This window comes from Panthera onca, chromosome B1 (assembly GCF_046562875.1).
Source record: "Panthera onca isolate mPanOnc1 chromosome B1, mPanOnc1 haplotype 2, whole genome shotgun sequence".
Classification (NCBI taxonomy): domain Eukaryota; kingdom Metazoa; phylum Chordata; class Mammalia; order Carnivora; family Felidae; genus Panthera; species Panthera onca.
In genome coordinates this window covers 85,934,303-85,952,877 of record NC_138342.1, presented here as the reverse complement: position 1 = coordinate 85,952,877, position 18,575 = coordinate 85,934,303, and the positions used below count along the sequence as shown (strand labels likewise).

Genomic DNA, 18,575 nt, shown 5'->3' with positions numbered 1-18,575 from the left:
AAAAACTATCTCAAAATTTACTTAAATAACTTTCTTGTTCACCATTGTAAGTTGTCTAAATGTGACTATTTTTATATTTCAGGCTTTGAAGCATTTGAAGAGAGTTTGTTTAAGATTGGCTCTAGGTCCATGCCTCATAGAGGCATGTTCAACTGCTGTTATTTCCCACTTCCTTATGAATTTTCCCTGGCAATGGGGATTTCTTTTGGGGTAACTTTTTCTCATTTTTCTCTATGAAAATATTCGGTTAAGAATGCTTGGTTTGAAATTATCAAAATATTCAGAATATTATATAGACAAGCTTCTCATTAAACTTCTTTTCACAGTAGGGGTACCTGGATGACTCAGTTTAGCATCCCACTCTTGACTTTCGCTCAGGTCATGATCTTACGGTTTGAGTTCAAGCCCCATGTGGAGCACCTTGCTCACAGCATGGAGTCTGCTTGGGATTCTCTCTCTGCCCTTTCCCACCTCATGTTCTCTCTCTCTCTCTCTCAAAATAAATGAATAAATAAACTTAAAAAAAAGTCATTTGGGGTACCTCAATGGCTCAGTTGGTTAAGGGTCCGACTCTTGATTTTGGTTCAGGTCATGATCTCATGGTTTGTGAATTCGAGCCCCACATCGGGCTCTCTGCTATTAGTACGGAGCCCCCTTGGGATCCTCTGCCACCCTCCCCTCTGCCCCTCCCCTGCTCATGTGCTGTCTCTCTCAAATATAAATAAACATTAAAAAAAATTCTTTTCACACTGGTAGAAAACCTTGGAAATGTGTTGGTCAGAAGCAGAGCCATATCCTAAATCTACCATATCCTTAGCAAACATGCAGTCCCTGAATGTTTAGTGCAAGATAATTCATCAATTTACTCCTTCTCTCCTATATCATTTTCCATTTCTATGTTTTAACCCATCCAGTGGCCTCTTCCTTATAAATTGTATGTATATATTATATACATATATATGAGATTTTACATATAGATATTATAACCAAAACACTCTTTCCCTGTACCCAATGTCCCATCTATTTTTACCCACTATCCATTTTCTCTTCATGTCCAAATTCCTCAAAACAGTAGTCCATAATCACTCTCTCTAGATGCTCAACCCCTTTTCATTTTTCAATATATTTACCTTTTGCCTCCATTTGAATGTAAAGTTCACCCATTATATACTTACTGCCAAATCCAATGGATTTTTTAAAATTTCTTTTTTATTATAAAAGTAATACCCAAATGCATTTTACTTTTGAAAAATTAGAACTTTACAGATAAAACTAAGAAGTCTTTTAACCATGCCTTCAAATCCTAGTGCCCATACCCGTACCCAAAGTAACAATTTTTATGAGTTTTATGTTATTATTCCATAGACCTTTAAAAATAACAGTCCAGACTTCTAAAGAATATATATTATATATATGTAATATATATAATATATATTTATATGAAAATAGATAAAATAATATTCTGTTTTTCCAAGGATTTATCTACTGTATACATATATAATATATAAATAATATCAAAGAGTGTATCACTATGTTTGCGATTTTCTCTCTTTTACTCAACAGTATTCTTGAGATTTATACACTTAGAAATATGTAGCTCATTTGTTTAATTGTTGTATAGTGTTATATTGTATGATAATACCAGATTTTACTTACAGTGTTCCAACAAATAGCATTTTGTTTGTCTCACTTTGCGTAAATGTGAGTTTTCCTAGAATAGTTACCTAAGTTACGCGCATTTTCAGTTTTGATGGATACTATCAAAGTGCCTTTAACACGTACCAATTTGCCCTATCACCAGCAGGGTATGAAAATGGCTGTTATTTGGGGCGCCTGGGTGGCGCAGTCGGTTAAGCGTCGGACTTCAGCTCAGGTCATGATCTCGCGGTCCGTGAGTTCGAGCCCCGCGTCAGGCTCTGGGCGGATGGCTCGGAGCCTGGAGCCTGCTTCCGATTCTGTGTCTCCCTCTCTCTCTCTGCCCCTCCCCCCTTCATGCTCTGTCTCTCTCTGTCTCAAAAATAAATAAACGTAAAAAAATGGTTGTTATTCTTTCAAATCCTTGCAAATTATAATATCAAGGCTTGATATTATCAAACTTTATGATATCTTCCAATCTGGTGAACAAAAATTGATTATTTCTTTGTTGTTTTAATATGCATGTATGTGATTATTAATGAGCTTCAGTATTTTTATATGAGCCTGTTCAGACCTTTTTCTATTTTTCTGTTGAGTTATTCTTTTCTTTCTTATTGATTATATCAATGCTTTGGTACAAGTATTGCAAATACATGTCCTAACATACCACTAGATATTTAACTTTGCTTATGATGACTTTTTTTTTTTAATCTAAAAATGGTATTTTATTATTTCCAACAGATAGAAGAGCAAATACATAAAACCATTCCTTGACCTTGAAAATCAAAAAGAAAAACCAGGGCGTGGGGAGGAAGAATATAGCTGCTTTTGATATAGCAAAGGGCTTTTTTATGTAATCAAATTGATCAATACTTCTGTTTCTGTTTAATGACTTTCTATGTGTCATTCCAAAGATCCTTTTTACCCATATATCTATGGTCATAAATATATTCTTCTATATATTATTATTATTACTTTTAAGTGCATTTTAAAAAATTCTTTTAAAACAGTAGAGTTTATTATGTGTGGGGATCTAGCTACATTCTTTTTCCACATGAATAGGTTGTTGCCTCAGCACCATTTATGGAAAAGTTCTTTTTTTTCCCCCTTGATTTGAAATGTTGATTTTGTCATGTAACAAACCCCAGAGATTTGTGTTTTTTTATAATTTTTTTAATGTTTATTTTTTTGAGAGAGAGAGGACAAGAGTGTGAGCTGGGGAGGGGCAGAGAGAGAGGGAGACACAGAATCTGAAGCAGGCTCCAGGCTCTGAGCTGACAGCACAGAACTGCAAGATTGTGACCTAAGCCTAAGTGGGACACTTAACCGACTGAGACACCCAGACACCACAGAGATTTGTTTTTATACTTGTGTTCTGTTTTTCTTCCAATCCATTTTGTCTATTTCTATGTCATTATTACATGGTTTTAACTATCTTGCCTTTACTAAAACAGGATCTTCATTTTTACATCGACTTGGTTTTTCATTCTAAGCTCTTATTCTCCCAAATGAATTTTAGAATCAGGTAGTCAAGTTCAATGAAGAATCCTGAGAATATTTTAATTGGCATAGCAACGAATTAATAAATTAATTTGGAGGAGAGATGACACATTTATAATATTGAAGAGTTTTTATCCATAAATATGACATATCTCTCCATTATTTAGGTGTTATATTAAGTTCTATGTTTATAATTTTTGGAGAGATCTGGGTCTATCTTCATAGTTTTGTTCTCAGGTGTTTTATGTTTTTTATTGATGTTATTAATAGATTTTTCATAACATTTTCGAATTAGTTTTTGCAGATGTATAAGAAAACTACTGATTTTTAAAAATACATTTTATTGAGGTATAGTTCACATAGAATAAGCACTCATTTTTAGTGAACATCTCAATGAGTTTTTTTATAATGAGTTTTATAATGTAATTATATAGTATGTACTCTTTTATTTCCGGTTTCATATGGTCAGCAAGTTGTTTTTGAGATGCATCCATATTATTCATTCCATTTTATTGCAGAGTATTATTTCATTGTATGAAATATACCACCAATTTTATTCATTCACTTGTTGATGGATATTTAGATTGTTTCCAATTTAGTTGTTACAAACAAAGCTGCTATGAACTTTTGCATTCAAGTCTTCGTGAAGACATTTGTTTTCATTTGTTAGAGAAATGCCTAAGAGTAGATTTGCTAGATCATATGGTAAGATATTATTTAATTTTATTTTAAAAATGGGGTGCCTAGCTGACTCAGTCAGTAGAGCATGCTACTCTTGATCTCAGGGTTGTGAATTTGAGCCCATTTGAGTGTAAAGATTACTTAAAAATAAGTAAATAAATAAACAGTGCCAAAAATTTTCCAAAGTATTGTAGCATTTTACATTCCCACCAATAATGTATAAAATTCTAGGCCATCCACATCCTCTCCAATACTTCATAGTGTCTCCTTAATTGAACATTTTTTAGTTGTATGTGTAGTGGTACAAAGTTATAGTTTTAGGCAAGGGAAACAGAAGAAAAATAAACAATTGGGACTTCATCAAGATAAAAAAGCTGCACAGCAAAGGAAACAATCAACAAAGCTAAAAGGCAACCTTTGGAATGGCAGAATATATTTGCAAATGACATATCTGATAAAGGGTTTGTATCCAAAATATATAAAGAACATATAAAACTCAACACCCAAAAAACAAATAATCCAGTTAAAAAATGGGCAGAAGACATGAATAGACTTTTTCCAAAAATGGCTAGAAGACTGATGAAAAGATGCTTACTATCACTCATCATCAGAGAAATAGAAATCAAAACAAAAGTGAGTTATCACCTCACACCAATCAGAATGGCTAAAATCAACAACACAAGAAACAATAGGTGTTGGCAAGGATACAAAGAAAAAAGAATCCTTGTGCACTGTTAGTGGGAATGAAAACTGGTACAACTACTGTGGAAAACAGTATGGGGCACACACACACATACACATATACAATGGAATATGAACCATAAAAAAAGAATGAAATCTTGCCATGTGCAATGACATGGATGGAGCTAGAGAGTATTAATGTTAAGTGAAATAAGTCAGAGAAAAACAGATACCATATGATTTCACTCATGTGGAATGTAAAAAACAAAACACGTGAACATGGGGGAAAAAAAGAAACCATAAAACAGACTGTTAACTATCGAGAACAAACTGAGGATTGATGAAGGGGGAGTAGGTATGGGGGTGGGTTAAATGCATGATGGGTTATGGAGGGTGTACTGGTAGTGATAAGCACAGAGCGCTGTATGTAAGTCATGAACTATTAAATTCTACACCTGAAACTAATATTCACTGTATCTTAACCAACTGGAATCTTAATAAAAACTTGAGAAAAACAATAAAGTTGTGGTTTTATAGTTTTTCATCAAATTTAGAATTTTTCAGCCGTTATTTAAGTATTTTGCCCCTCTTTCTTATTCTATAACTACAACTACACATGTGTTAGACTGCTAGATATTATTATGGAGGTCCCTGGTACTCTATTAACTTGTTTTACTCATGTTACTCTCTGTACTTAATTTTGCGTCTTTTTCCTCAGAATACTTCTTTATTAGCATTTTGTTTATAGACCTAAGTATATTGGACTCTGTATAAAAATATGAATTCTTTTATTCTTTAAATAGGCAAACATATGTAATTACATAAGATAACAGCATCTGATTTTATTCCCATTTTATATAAACAGAGCACTATTTGTTTAAGAGAAGCTGGCTTTTAATAGGTTACTACTAGAGTGCTTTATGTCCCTGTTAGGAAGTATATTTTGAGCATATTGCATTTTCTTTTTTGTACCTAATGGCTTTTCAATGATGGTGCCATAGATGATTTGCTTTTTTGTATATATAATTTGGGATTTCAAATGTTGAATCATCAAAAAGCATTAAAAATTACCATTCTAAATCACCCCTCCGCCACCACCACCCCCCAAAAGAGAAAGAGCATTACCCTGGACCTAACTCATGTTTTGCTCCATGTCTATTGTTTCCATATTTGCCCTTTTCTGTTTGTTTTTGTTGTTTTGTTTTGTTTTCATCATGGTAAGTTTATTCTTTAGTCCCCATCACCTATTTCACCCAGCCCCCCTTCCCACCTCCCTCTGATAATCCATCAGTTTGCTCTCTGTTAAGAGTCTGTTTCTTGGTTTGTCTCTCTCTCTCTCTCTCTTCTTTGCTCCTTTTTTGTTTGTTTCTTTCTTTCTTAAATTCCACATATGAGTGAGATCACATGGTATTGTCTTTCACTGGCTGAGTTATTTTGCTTAGCACTGTACTCTCTAGCTCTATCCATGTTGTTCCAAATGGGAAGATTTCATTCTCTTTTTATTGCTGAACAATATTCCATGTGTATATGTACACATACACATATATATGTATATATATCACATATATACATATATGTGTATATGTATATATATCACATATATACATATATGTGTATATGTATATATATCACATCTTTCTCCATTCATCTAATGATGGACATTTGGACTGCTTATACTTCATTTTGGATATATTCCACTGCTGTGTCTTCAAGTTCATTGATCTTTTCTTCTGCAGTGTTTAACCTTCTATCAATCCTATCCAGTGAATTTTTTTAATAATTCAGATATTGCATTTCTTTGGTCATAAGCCATCTTACATTTCTTTCCAGCTTTATTGAGATAATGATTCACATATAACATTTTGTAAGTTTAAGGTATACAACGTGTTGATTTGATACACTTATATATTGCAAAATGATTACCAACATAGCATTAGTTAACACCTCCATCTTATCACATACTTGCCTTTTTCTGTGTGTGTGATGAGAACTTTTAAGATCATCTCCCTTAGCAACTTTCAAGTATATAATACAGTATTATTAATTGTAATCACCATGCTGTACATTAGATCCCCAAAACTTACTTATCTTATAATTGCAAGTTTATACTCTTTTGACCAAAATTTCCCCATTTCTCCCATGTACCAGACCCTAGTAACCACCATTTTACTCTATTTCTATGAGTTCAGCTTTTTTAAATTCCACACATAAGTGAGGTCATGCAGTATTTGTCTTTCTCTGTCTGACTTATTTCACTTAGCATAATGTCCTCAAGGTCCATCCATATTGTAAATGGCAGGATTTCTTTCTTTCTCATCACTGAATACTTGTCCATTGCATATATATTGCACACATATATATACCATACACACATACACACACACATATACATACCACATCTTTATTCATGCATCCATTGACAGAAACTTAGGTTGTTTCCATCAGATACTACATTTTTTATTTCCAAAAGTTCCATTTGGTTCTTTATTCTGTCTGCTGCTTTCCCCCCCATTATGTTCATGTTTTCCTTTAGATTCTTAAGGAACATATTTATACGTTCCATATGTAACATATTTATAACAACTGTGACAATATATTAATCTACCAGTTCCCTCGTTGCTGTCATTTGTGGATCTATATATATTAATTGATTTTTCCCCCTGTTGTAGGTTACATTATCCTACCTATTCATGTGTCTAGTGATCAGATGCTGGGTTTTGTAGGTTTTACATTGTTGAAATCTGGATTTTGTAATTTTTCTTTAGAGTGTTAGACTTTGTCCCAGAAGGCAGCATTAAATTATTTGTGAGTTAGTTGATGCTTTCAAGTCTTGGTTTTAAGATCTTTTAGGGATTATCTAGAGTAGCCTTACTGTAGGGCTTTTAAGATGTGGCCCTTCTGAGTCTACTGAATGCCCTATGTGTTTGATGAGGTATCTCCACTCTAGTTGGTGGGAACCCAAAGGTTTTCCCAGTTTTCTGTGAGCTCTAGAAATTATTCATCTTACTGATGGTCAGTAATCTTTCTTTATGAGTTGTACTTGTCCACATTTGTGGGTTTTACTCTATGCCTGCTCTCAGTAGTATTCAACCAAAGACAGGGAACCCTTCATGCCAATTTCTGGAAATTTCTTTATGTCTTTCCTTCCCTCAGGTACTCTGCTCTGAAAATTTTAGCTGCCTTGGCTTCCCTAAACTTTTTTCTCCTCAACTCAGCAAATTTGTTGGGCTTTGTTTGGTTTCTCTCCACCACAGCCTTGAAATTGTTCCCAAGCAGAAAACCTGGGCAATGGTGAAGTTTAATTCATTTGTTTCCCTTTTCTCATTTGTAACAGTTCTGTACTGTCTGTTGTTCAGTGTCTGAAATTTGTTGTCTGGTTTTCCAGGTGCTTTCAGCAGGAGGGTAATTGCAGAACCTATATTCTTTTACAGCTGTAAGCAGATGTCTTACTTCTGATTTTTAAAGGTTGATTTTATATATGACTATCCTGATGAATGTTCATATCGGTACTTTTAGTTCTTATATAAACTTCCTGTCTTCAAATAATTAAACTTTTGTCGCTTCCTTTACCAGTGTTTATACTGTTATCTCTATTTTACTGTGTCCAGTTGAGTATCCCATCAATGTGAATATTAGTAATGGAAAAAAATAGATGTTTCTATTTTTAAAATAATTTTAATGAGAATTCTAATGCTTTGTCATTAATATGATGTTTACTGTAGGGTGTTAGTAGATGCGGTTTATTAGGTTAAGGAAAGTTTCCTGAATCTTGTTTGTCAAGAGGTTGCCTCTTAATAAAAAAAAAAAAAAATACTATCATTTTTTTTTCCCTTCAATCTGACGTTACGAATTATACTGGCAGAGTTTCTTAATGCAGAACCATCCATACATTTACAGACTTGGTCAGCATTTTTATTCTTTTAATAAACTGATGTATTCAGTTTGCTCCTATTTAGGATCATAAATGAAACTAAACTGTGGCTTATTTTCTTATGCTATCTTTGCCTTATTTTTATTTTTTCTACCTCAACCCCTACCTATCTTTGCCTTATTTATGATCATGTTATTATTTTGCTATGACTGCCTCAAATCCCTTCATGTTGATACCTAGCATTTTAATGCAAGTTAAATAATCAATATAAATTTTCTTTTCTTTCATCGTAGTTTTTTTTCCTTTTAAAATAAAGATAAGTGTAGAAGTTACTAAGATATGTGAATATCCTTAATTTGTATTTCTGTTGCAACAACTTCTGGATTCATTTTTCCTCCCATTTGAGTACTTTCACCAAAATGATTGTGAACGTGGGTCTTTGTGTGACAAATCTTTTGAAGCTTTGTATGCTTGTGAATATTTTCACAGTATTATAAAACCTTCATATTTGAATGACTATTGGACTGATTTTAAAATGTCCAAAATGGGGGCATCTGGACTGGCTGGCCGGTTTAGTTAGCAGAGCATGCGACTCTTGATCTTGGTGTCATGAGTTCAGGCCCCATGTTTGGCATAGAGATTACTTTAAAAAAAAATCTTAAATAAATAAATGAATGAATAAATAAATAAATATTCAAAATTATTTTCCTTGAACTTTTAAAAATTGTTCTGCTTTTTCCTTGTATCTAACCTTGCTATTGAAAAGTCTGGTGTCAAACTAATTCTTATTCTTTTGTTGATAACCTTTCTCGCTGGATGTTTTTAGAATTTCCTGTTTTAATTTTCTTAAATATTACTATAAATTATTTAGACATGGGTTATTCTGTTTCCTGTGTGACCTTTTATTTAGATTTAAGGTCATTTGTCTTTAATTAAGGGAAATTTACTTTCATTATTTTTTTGAGTATGCCATCTTTTCTAATTTCATATATTTATATTTATCATTTATATAATGGCACATCTACTGCTATTCTTTTTTTCAAGATTTTATTTTTAAGTAATCTCTACACTCAGCATATCCTTCTCACTCATTGTAATCCTTATCTATCTTGAATTCTACTTTGTCAGATATTAATATTTCTCTTCCTGCTTTGTTGTGGGTACCCTATTTGGAATGAATTTCTCCATCCTTGAATTGTTAAACTTTTTATTGAAGTCTAACTCAGATACAGAAAGGGTAAAGTACATGAATGTACAGTTCCTTGAATACTTAAAAAGTGAATATTCATGTAACCATCACCCAAGTAAAGAAGTATAGCACTGCCAATACCCCAGAAGTGTCCTCATGCTCTCTCCTAATCACTTCTCTCCATCCTCTCCACAGATAACCACTATACTAATTTCTTACACTATAATTTAATTTGCATGTAGTTGTACTTTATGTAAATGAAACCGTATAGTATATATTCTTTTGTGTCTGCTCTTTAACTCAACATTATATTTGAGATTCATCCATGTTATTGTGTGTGAACATAGTTTACTTTCTTTTTTGTATAGTATATCATTGTATGAATATACTAGTTTATTTGTGCATTCTATTATCAGTGGGAATTTGCATAGTTCCTAGTTGGGGTTGTTATTACTAATGCTCTTACATTCTTGTAAATAACTCTTGGTACACAGTTTTCTAAAGGTACTTAACTATGAGTTGAATTGTTGGTTCATGGGGTAACTATATGTTTAAAACTTTGGATTATGTCAAAATATTTTTTGAGAATTCCTAATTTACATTTCTACCAGTAGTATGTAAGAGTTCCTCTTATTCCAAACCCTGCCAACATTTGGAATCATCAGTCTTTTTTATTTGAACCATTCATATGGGTATGTTGTGATATCTCATTGGGATTTTTATTTCTATTACCCTGATTTCTAATAAGGCTGAAGAGTACCTGTTATTTCCCATATTTCTAATGGGTTTTTGGTGGTTGTTTTTTTTCTGATTTATTGGTAAGAGTTCAACATATTCTGATACTAGTCCTGTGTTAAATATGTTACAAATATGTTTTTTCATTCATCAACTACCCATTCTCTCTTTTAATGGTAGAAATTCTTCATTTTAATGTAGCCCAATCTGTCATTCTTTTTCTTCATTCTTAATACTTTTTGTTTAAGAAGTCATTCCATATTCAAAGTCATAAAGATATTCTGTATATTATTTTCTAGTAATTTTACTATTTTACCTTTTACATTTAAATCCATAATCTACCTTAAATTGATTTTTATGTCTAGTACGATATAAGGTCAGGTTTCTTCTTTCTCCCCGCTTCTCTACAGTCAACTTAGGAATATCCAAATGACCCAGCACAATGGATTTAAAAAGCCACTTCTTCCAGTCACATTGCTCTATAGTGTAACCTGTGTCATAAATAATGTGTCCAGATAAGTATGGCTCTGTTTCTGGACTCTCTATTCTTAACCAATGGTCTATCTTCTGTGTTAATTACTATGGTTTTATAATAAGTCTTTGTATCTTGTAGAACAAAACCCTCACTTTTATGATCTCCAAATCACTTTTATGATTCATAACACTTCGTACTTCCATACAAATTTAGAACCAGTTTGTCAATTTTTACCAAAAAATTCTGATTGAAATTGTATTGTTCTATCAATTAGATGACTGATACCTTTATAATATTGAGTTATTCAATTCATGCTCATGGTCTTCCCCTCCATTTATGTAGGTATTCTCTAATTTTTCTTTTTAATTTTTTGATGTTTATTTATTTTTTTAATATGAAATTTATTGTCAAATTGGTTTCCATACAATACCCAGTGCTCATCCCAACAGGTGCCCTCCTCAATGCCTATCACCCACTTTCCCCTCCCTCACACCCCCCATCAACCCTCAGTTTATTCTCAGTTTTTAAGAGTCTCATGGTTTGCCTCCCTCCCTCTCTAATTTTTCTTTTTCCCCTTCCCCTCCCGCATGGTCTTCTGTTAAGTTTCTCAGGAGCGTGAGCAGGGGAGGGGCAGAGAGAGAGAGGGAGACACAGAATTCGAAGCAGGCTCCACACCCTGAGCTGTCAGCACAGAGCACAGCCAGGGGCTCAAACTCACGAACTGAGAGATCATGACCTGAGCTGAAGTCAGATGCCCAACCAACTGAGTCACTGAGGCACCCCTAATTTTTCTTAATCAAGGTGTTTTTATTTCCTACATAGAGTTCCTGTATATATTTAATTAGATTTATTCCTAGGCATTTGATGGTTTTTGATACAATTATAAATAGTACTTTTACATTTTTAATAATATTTGTTACTGGTATTTAGAAATATTATTTATTTTCCATATTGCTTTTGTCTCTAGCAACCTTGCTGTGCTCATCAGTTCAAATTTATCTATAGGTTGCCTTGGTTTTTCTACATGTACAGCTGTGTCATCTGTGAATAATGACAGTTGTACTTCTTTCTTTCCAATAAGTAAACCATTTATTTTTCTTTCTTTATGGTACTTATTAGGCTCTTCAATATAATGGTGATTAGAAGTGGTGATAGTAGACATCTTTGTCTTGATTCTGTATTTGTCATTAAGTTTTTTGTAGCTACCCTTAATTAGATTAATGAAGTTTCCCTACATTCTTAGTTTGCTAAGTTTTTATTGTAATTGGGTGTCAAATTTTATCAAATAATTGTTTTGCTTCTATTGAAATACTATGAATTGTTAATTCCATTCTAGTGAATTATGTTGATTAACTTTCTAATGTAAACCAAATTTTCATTTATGAAATTGATTCAATTTATTCATCATACTTATAATTTTCAACTTTTTTGTACCATTTGTCTTAGGTATATTTCTTACTAACAACTCAGAAATAAATTTTAATTTTTTTAAAAAATGTTTTTCTTTATTTTTGAGAGAGAGACAGAGCACAAGTGGGGGAGGGGCAGAGAGAGAGAGGGAGACAGAATCAGAAGCAGGCTCCAGGCTGAGCTGTCAGCACAGAGCCCCATGCTGGGCCCAAACTTGTGAACTGCGAGATCGTGACCTGAGCTGAAGTTGGACACCTGACTGAGCCACCCAGGCACCCCAGAACTAAATTTTTAAAACTCAGTCAGAAAAGCTATGTCTTAACGGGTCCATCCAACGAATTCCTTGTAGGTCAATTTTGACTTAACCTTGCTTTTATTTCACCTTTTAAAATATTACACATTCCTGTAAATTTTATTCTTTTTTCACTTTTCCTACTTTTTGTTGGATTACCAGCATTTTCTTTGTTACACTTTCATTTATTCCTTTAATATTTAGAAATTACAAACTCATTCTCCTAGTGATTACCTATAATTTTGTAAAAAGCATACTTAAAATTATAGCATGTTTTCAGTTTTCTCCACTCCCTCATATATTTCCCCACCAGTTGATATAATCTAGAATTTTCGTCTAAGATTATTTATAAGTTTTCTTTACAATGAGTACTTCTATAGATTTAACAATGATTTTCACTGCTCATCATTATGTCTTGTGATTATAATTATAATAATATAATAATAATTAATATAATAATTATAATAGCAAACATTTATATAGTGCTTGCCATGTGTCAGGCACTTTGTGTAGTATTTTATAATTAATAATTTAATCTTCACATAGTCCTGTGAAATAGGTATTATTATTCTTCCCATTTTTTTGTTTTGCATACAAACTGAGACAAAGAGATGTACATGGTTTTCCTAACATCAGATGACTAAATAGATAGATCCAGAACTTTTACTATGTCTAGAGAATTTATTTTTTTAGCAACTTTTCTAAATGTTTATTTTTATTTATTTTGAGAGAGAGAGAGAGAGAACATAAGCAGGGGAAGGGCAGAGAAAGAGAGAGAGAGAGAGAGAGAGAGAGAGAGAGAGAGAGAGAATCCCAAGCAGGCTCCACGCAATCAGGCCAGAGCCTGATGCAAGGCTAGATCCTATGAACCATGAGATCATGACCTGAGCCAAAATCAAGAGTTGGACATTCAACCAACTGAGCCACCTCAGGTGTACCCTCCTTTTTTATTAAGAGTCTTTTTTTTGAGCCTTTATTCTTAATGTCTACACTATGCTGCCTATACTCTCTTATTTTTTTTAAACCCCTTTATTTTGTACTAAATATTTTTCCTGATGAGTTGATCTTCTAGTTCTTTTCAAACTGATCAGTGGATGATAAACTGAATCCTGGAAAGTCTGAAAATAAATTCTGTGTGACTCAGTATTGAATTTTAGATTCAAAATTATTTTCCCTCAGTACTTTAAAGAGACCAGTGTTATCTCTTTGTATTAGTTTTGCCCATGAGGAATATTTTATAAAGCTAATTATTAATTTCTTTCCTAGGTAATCTAACCCAATCATTTTTTTTTCCCTTTGGAGGCTTGGTTTCCTGAATTTTTCCAATTAAAATCTTCTTGCTATACAAAGTACATTCCTTGGACAGCAACATTAGTATCACCTAAAAGCTTGTTAGAAATGTAGACTCCTGGGCCTTATCCCAGGCCTTTTGAAATTAATCTGCATTTTAATGAGATTCTTATGTTATTTTTTTCATATTAAAGTTCTAAAAGAACAGTCTCAGATAAGTCTTTTTTCCTTAGTGAAATTTTTCAAATATGTACAAGAGTAGAGAGAATAATAACAAAATAACAAACGTCCAAATATCCTTAATTTAAACTTAATAGCCCCTAAGGAATCCTAAAGTAAATTACATGCATAATGGTATTTCACCCCTATATCCTACAGAATGCATTTCTTTTTTTTTTTTTTTTTTATTTATTTTTGGGACAGAGAGAGACAGAGCATGAACGGGGGAGGGGCAGAGAGAGAGGGAGACACACAGAATTGGAAACAGGCTCCAGGCTCCGAGCCATCAGCCCAGAGCCTGACGCGGGGCTCGAACTCACAGACCGTGAGATCGTGACCTGGCTGAAGTCGGACGCTTAACCGACTGCGCCACCCAGGCGCCCCCAGAATGCATTTCTAAAAGTTAACAGCATTTTTCTAGCTAAATTAACAACAATCCCTTAATGTAATCAGATGAGTCTTAACATGTTCTACTCAATATTTGGTGTGATGTTTCAATCAGAGGAATATGTATCTATTTTTTTCCAGGTCTTGATTATATCTTTTATCTTTCCTCAGTTCTCTTGTATTATGTCCTTTTGTAATTCCCTCCTCCATACCTATTAAGCCTTCTTTATACTTTTTATATGCTTACCTTTTTGCAGTACACACTGGAAAATTTTTCTCTGCACAGTTCTCTAGCTTATTAAGTCACTCTTTAGCTATGTTTATACCTATTTTTTTTAATTTGGAGAATTTATTGTTAATTTCTAGGAACTATCATCAAAACTTTATGGATAGATGCAATATACTTTCATGATTCAGAGGATATTTATAGTTATTCTGACATCATGTTTTGGTTGCTTTCTTCCTAGTATATCTCTTTTCTCAGGTATAAATTTTTTTTCCACTTAATGAACATGGTTCCTCAATTCAAAGTGATAGATTCCCCAAATATTTTGTAATACTTTAATGGGGGCTCATTTTTGTGTTTTACACTTCCTATTAGCTTGTTATTGCTTTATCTATTGGCTTTTGCCTTCTTGCAGGGAATAGCCCAATAATGTTACCAAGCAAGGTGTCTAGAAGCTCAGGCTGAGATTAAGATTCTTACGCAGTAATGTACTGAGGGAGGTCTCAGTTGAAACTTCTGAGTGAAGAAAGCCAGAGAGACTATGGGGTAAATCAGTGGTTCCCGAACTTTGCTGTACATTAAAATCACCTTGGGAGCTTTTGAAAATCCCAACAATCAGAAGAGTAATGTCAGCAAGATAGCAGAATACGAAGCCCCAGGCTCTTCTTCTCCCACATTACTGACTTAAAAACATAAGAACCAAATTACCTTTGTGAGAAATCCAGAAACCACTTGAGAGGTTGCAGCATCCTGTCCAAGTGCAAGGTCAAGAAGAGACACATTGGAGTAGTTAAGACTTTTCATTGTATTTACCCACCGTACCTCATCCCCTCCCTGCACAGCAGAGGAAATCAAGAGAAAACTCCCAACCCCTGGCTTATCCATCAGGAAGGAAAGAAAGAAACTGGGACATGTGTCTACATTCTGGCATTTTGAGTCAAGGGACAGGTTTCTGTCTCACCTAACTCAGAGTGCTGACAGAAAAAGAGTGGCACACTTTGGATACTGAGGCACATTGAAAACAAAGGTGAGTCCTGTGGGTTGCTCTAGCTCCTGAGATATTGCAGTACTGCAGACAGACCTTAGGGGTGTTCTGGAGCAGAAAAAGGCAAAACTTTTCAGCTGGAGATAATGTACCCAACCCTGAGAAGCTGCATCCCAGAAATGTTTGAGAGACCCCTAGAATCTCTAGCCGAGCTGATTTGTGAAGAACTTTCTCTAGTGAAAACAGTTTATAAAGACAGGAAGAAGTGACTGTTTTTTCAAGTATCCAAATGATGGCTCCAACAAAGGAATGAAATGAAACTCCAGAAATCAACCCTAAACAAATGGAAATGTATGAATTACCCAACAAATAATTCAAAATAACCATCATAAAGATGCTTAATGAGTTCAAAGAGAACACAGAAAATCTAAAATAAATCAGGTAAATGATGCATAAACAAAATGAGAATACCAACAAAGATGAAGAATCTGTAAAAAGCAAACAAAAGTAAAAATTCTGGAGCTGTAGAATACATAACTAAATTGAAAATTTTACTAGAGAGGATCAAAATCACACTGTATCAAGCAGAAGAAAGAGCCTGTGAACTAAAAGATTGGTCACTTGAAATTACAAGTCAGAGAAGCAAAAAGCAAAAGAGAAGTGAAGAGATCCTAAGAGATTTAAGGGATACTATTAAATGGACTAATCTACACATTATGAGAGCTCCAGGAGAAGAGAGAGAGAGATGTTCAGAAAACCTACTTAAAGAAATAATTGCCAAAACTTCCAAATTTGAGTAAGGAAATAGATATACAAATTCAAGAAGCTCAAAGAATTTCCACTAGAATAAGACTAAAGAAACCCACACTGAGACACATACTCAAGCTGTCAAAAAATACATAAAGAGGGGAAAAAAGACAGAGAATCTTCAAGTGTCAAGAGAAAAGCAAGATCACCCATAAAATAGGATTTCTCAGCAGAAACCTTTTATACCAGAAGAGAATGAGATGATATATTCAAAATGCTGAAAGAAAAAACCTGCCAATCAAGAATACTATATTCAGCAAACCACATGTAAAACTTTTATGACATTAAATTTGGCAATTATTTCTTGAATATGACACAAAAAGCACAGGCAACAAATATGAAAATAGATGAGACTGCATGAAACTTAAGAATTTCAACACAGAAAAGGAAACAAAATGGAAAGAGTACACGGAATGGGAGAAAATAATTGCAAACTATATCTGAAAAGGTCAATGTTCAGAATATATAAACAACTCCTACAACTCAACAATAATAATTTAAAAAATGGACTTAATAGTGGGCAATGGACTTGAATAGAAATTTCTCCAAAGAGAAACAGGAACCCTCTTGCACTGTTGGTGGGAATGCAAATTGGTGCAGCCGCTCTGGAAAGCAGTGTGGAGGTTCCTCAGAAAATTAAAAATAGACCTACCCTATGACCCAGCAATAGCACTGCTAGGAATTTATCCAAGGGATACAGGAGTACTGATGCATAGGGGCACCTGTACCCCAATGTTTATAGCAGCACTCTCAACAATAGCCAAATTATGGAAAGAGCCTAAATGTCCATCAACTGATGAATGGATAAAGAAATTGTGGTTTATATACACAATGGAATACTACGTGGCAATGAGAAAAAATGAAATATGGCCTTTTGTAGCAACATGGATGGAACTGGAGAGTGTGATGCTAAGTGAAATAAGCCATACAGAGAAAGACAGATACCATATGGTTTCACTCTTATGTGGATCCTGAGAAACATAACAGAAACCCATGGGGGAGGGGAAGGGAAAAAAAAAAAAAAAAAAAAGAGGCTAGAGTGGGAGAGAGCCAAAGCATAAGAGACTGTTAAAAACTGAGAACAAACTGAGGGTTGATGGGGGGTGGGAGGGAGGGCAGGGTGGGTGATGGGTATTGAGGAGGGCACCTTTTGGGATGAGCACTGGGTGTTGTATGGAAACCAATTTGACAGTAAATTTCATATATTAAAAAATAAATAAATAAATAAATAAAAAGAAATTTCTCCAAAGAAAATATACAAATAGCTAACAAGCATATGAAAGTACTCAATATCTGTAGTCATTAGAGAAATGCAAATCAAAACCACAATGAGATATAAGCTCACACCTATTAGGATGATCATTATCAAAAAACAAAAACAAAATAGGGGCACCTGTCTGGCTCAGTCAGAAGAGCATGCAACCCTTATCTTGGTGATGTAAGTTCAAACCCCATAATGGGTGTAGAGATTACTTAAAATCTTAAAAAAAAAAAAAAAAAAAAAAAAAAAAAAAAAAAACAGAAAATAACACAAAATAAAGATTGGCACAGATGTGGAAAAATGAGAACCATTGTGCTCTGTTGTTGGAAATATAAAACAAGCAGTTGCTATGGAAAACAGGTTGGAAGTTCCTTAAAAAAAAACAAAAATAGAATTACCATCTAATCCAGTAATCCCACTTTTGGGTATATATACAAAAGAATTGAAAGCAAGATCTTAAAGAGATATTTCCACATCCATGTTTATTGGAACATTATTCACAAAGTCAAGAAGTGGAAGCAGCCCACACTGACAGATGAATGGATGAAGAAAATGTGGTATATACCTAAAATGGAATATTATTTACCTGTAAAATATAGATAGAAATCCTGTCACATTCTACATCATAGATGAACCTTGAGGACATTATGCTGAGATAGATAAGCCAGGACAAATGCTGTATGATTCCACTGATCTATTTAGAGTAGTCAAAATCCTGGTAACAGATAGTAGTATGATGGTTGCCGGGGGCTTGGGTGGGGGAGAAAGGAAGGGGAGTTATTTAATGGATATAAAGTTTTAGTTTTGTAAGACAAAAAAGTTCTGGAGATCCGTTATACAACAATGTGAATATAGTCAACAGTACTGAACTGTGCCTTAAAAATAGTTTAGAGGGTAAATTTTATGTGTTTCTTGCCACAATTAAAAACAT

General features: G+C 33.8%; 1 protein-coding gene across 9 annotated transcripts in view; it reads left to right on the top strand.

The window, feature by feature from the left end:
- Nucleotides 1–18,575, top strand: part of SLC9B1 (solute carrier family 9 member B1) — a 73,504-nt gene that overhangs the window by 39,789 nt on the left and 15,140 nt on the right. For all 9 annotated transcript variants that reach the window (XR_009616250.3, XM_060654532.3, XM_060654528.3 and 6 more), the window contains one exon: nucleotides 83–210. Coding sequence is in view for 8 of the 9 variants with exons in the window: in XM_060654532.3 (XP_060510515.3) it covers nucleotides 83–210 (128 nt within the window). In the remaining variant the exon portion in view is untranslated. The remainder of the gene's footprint in view (nucleotides 1–82; nucleotides 211–18,575) is intronic.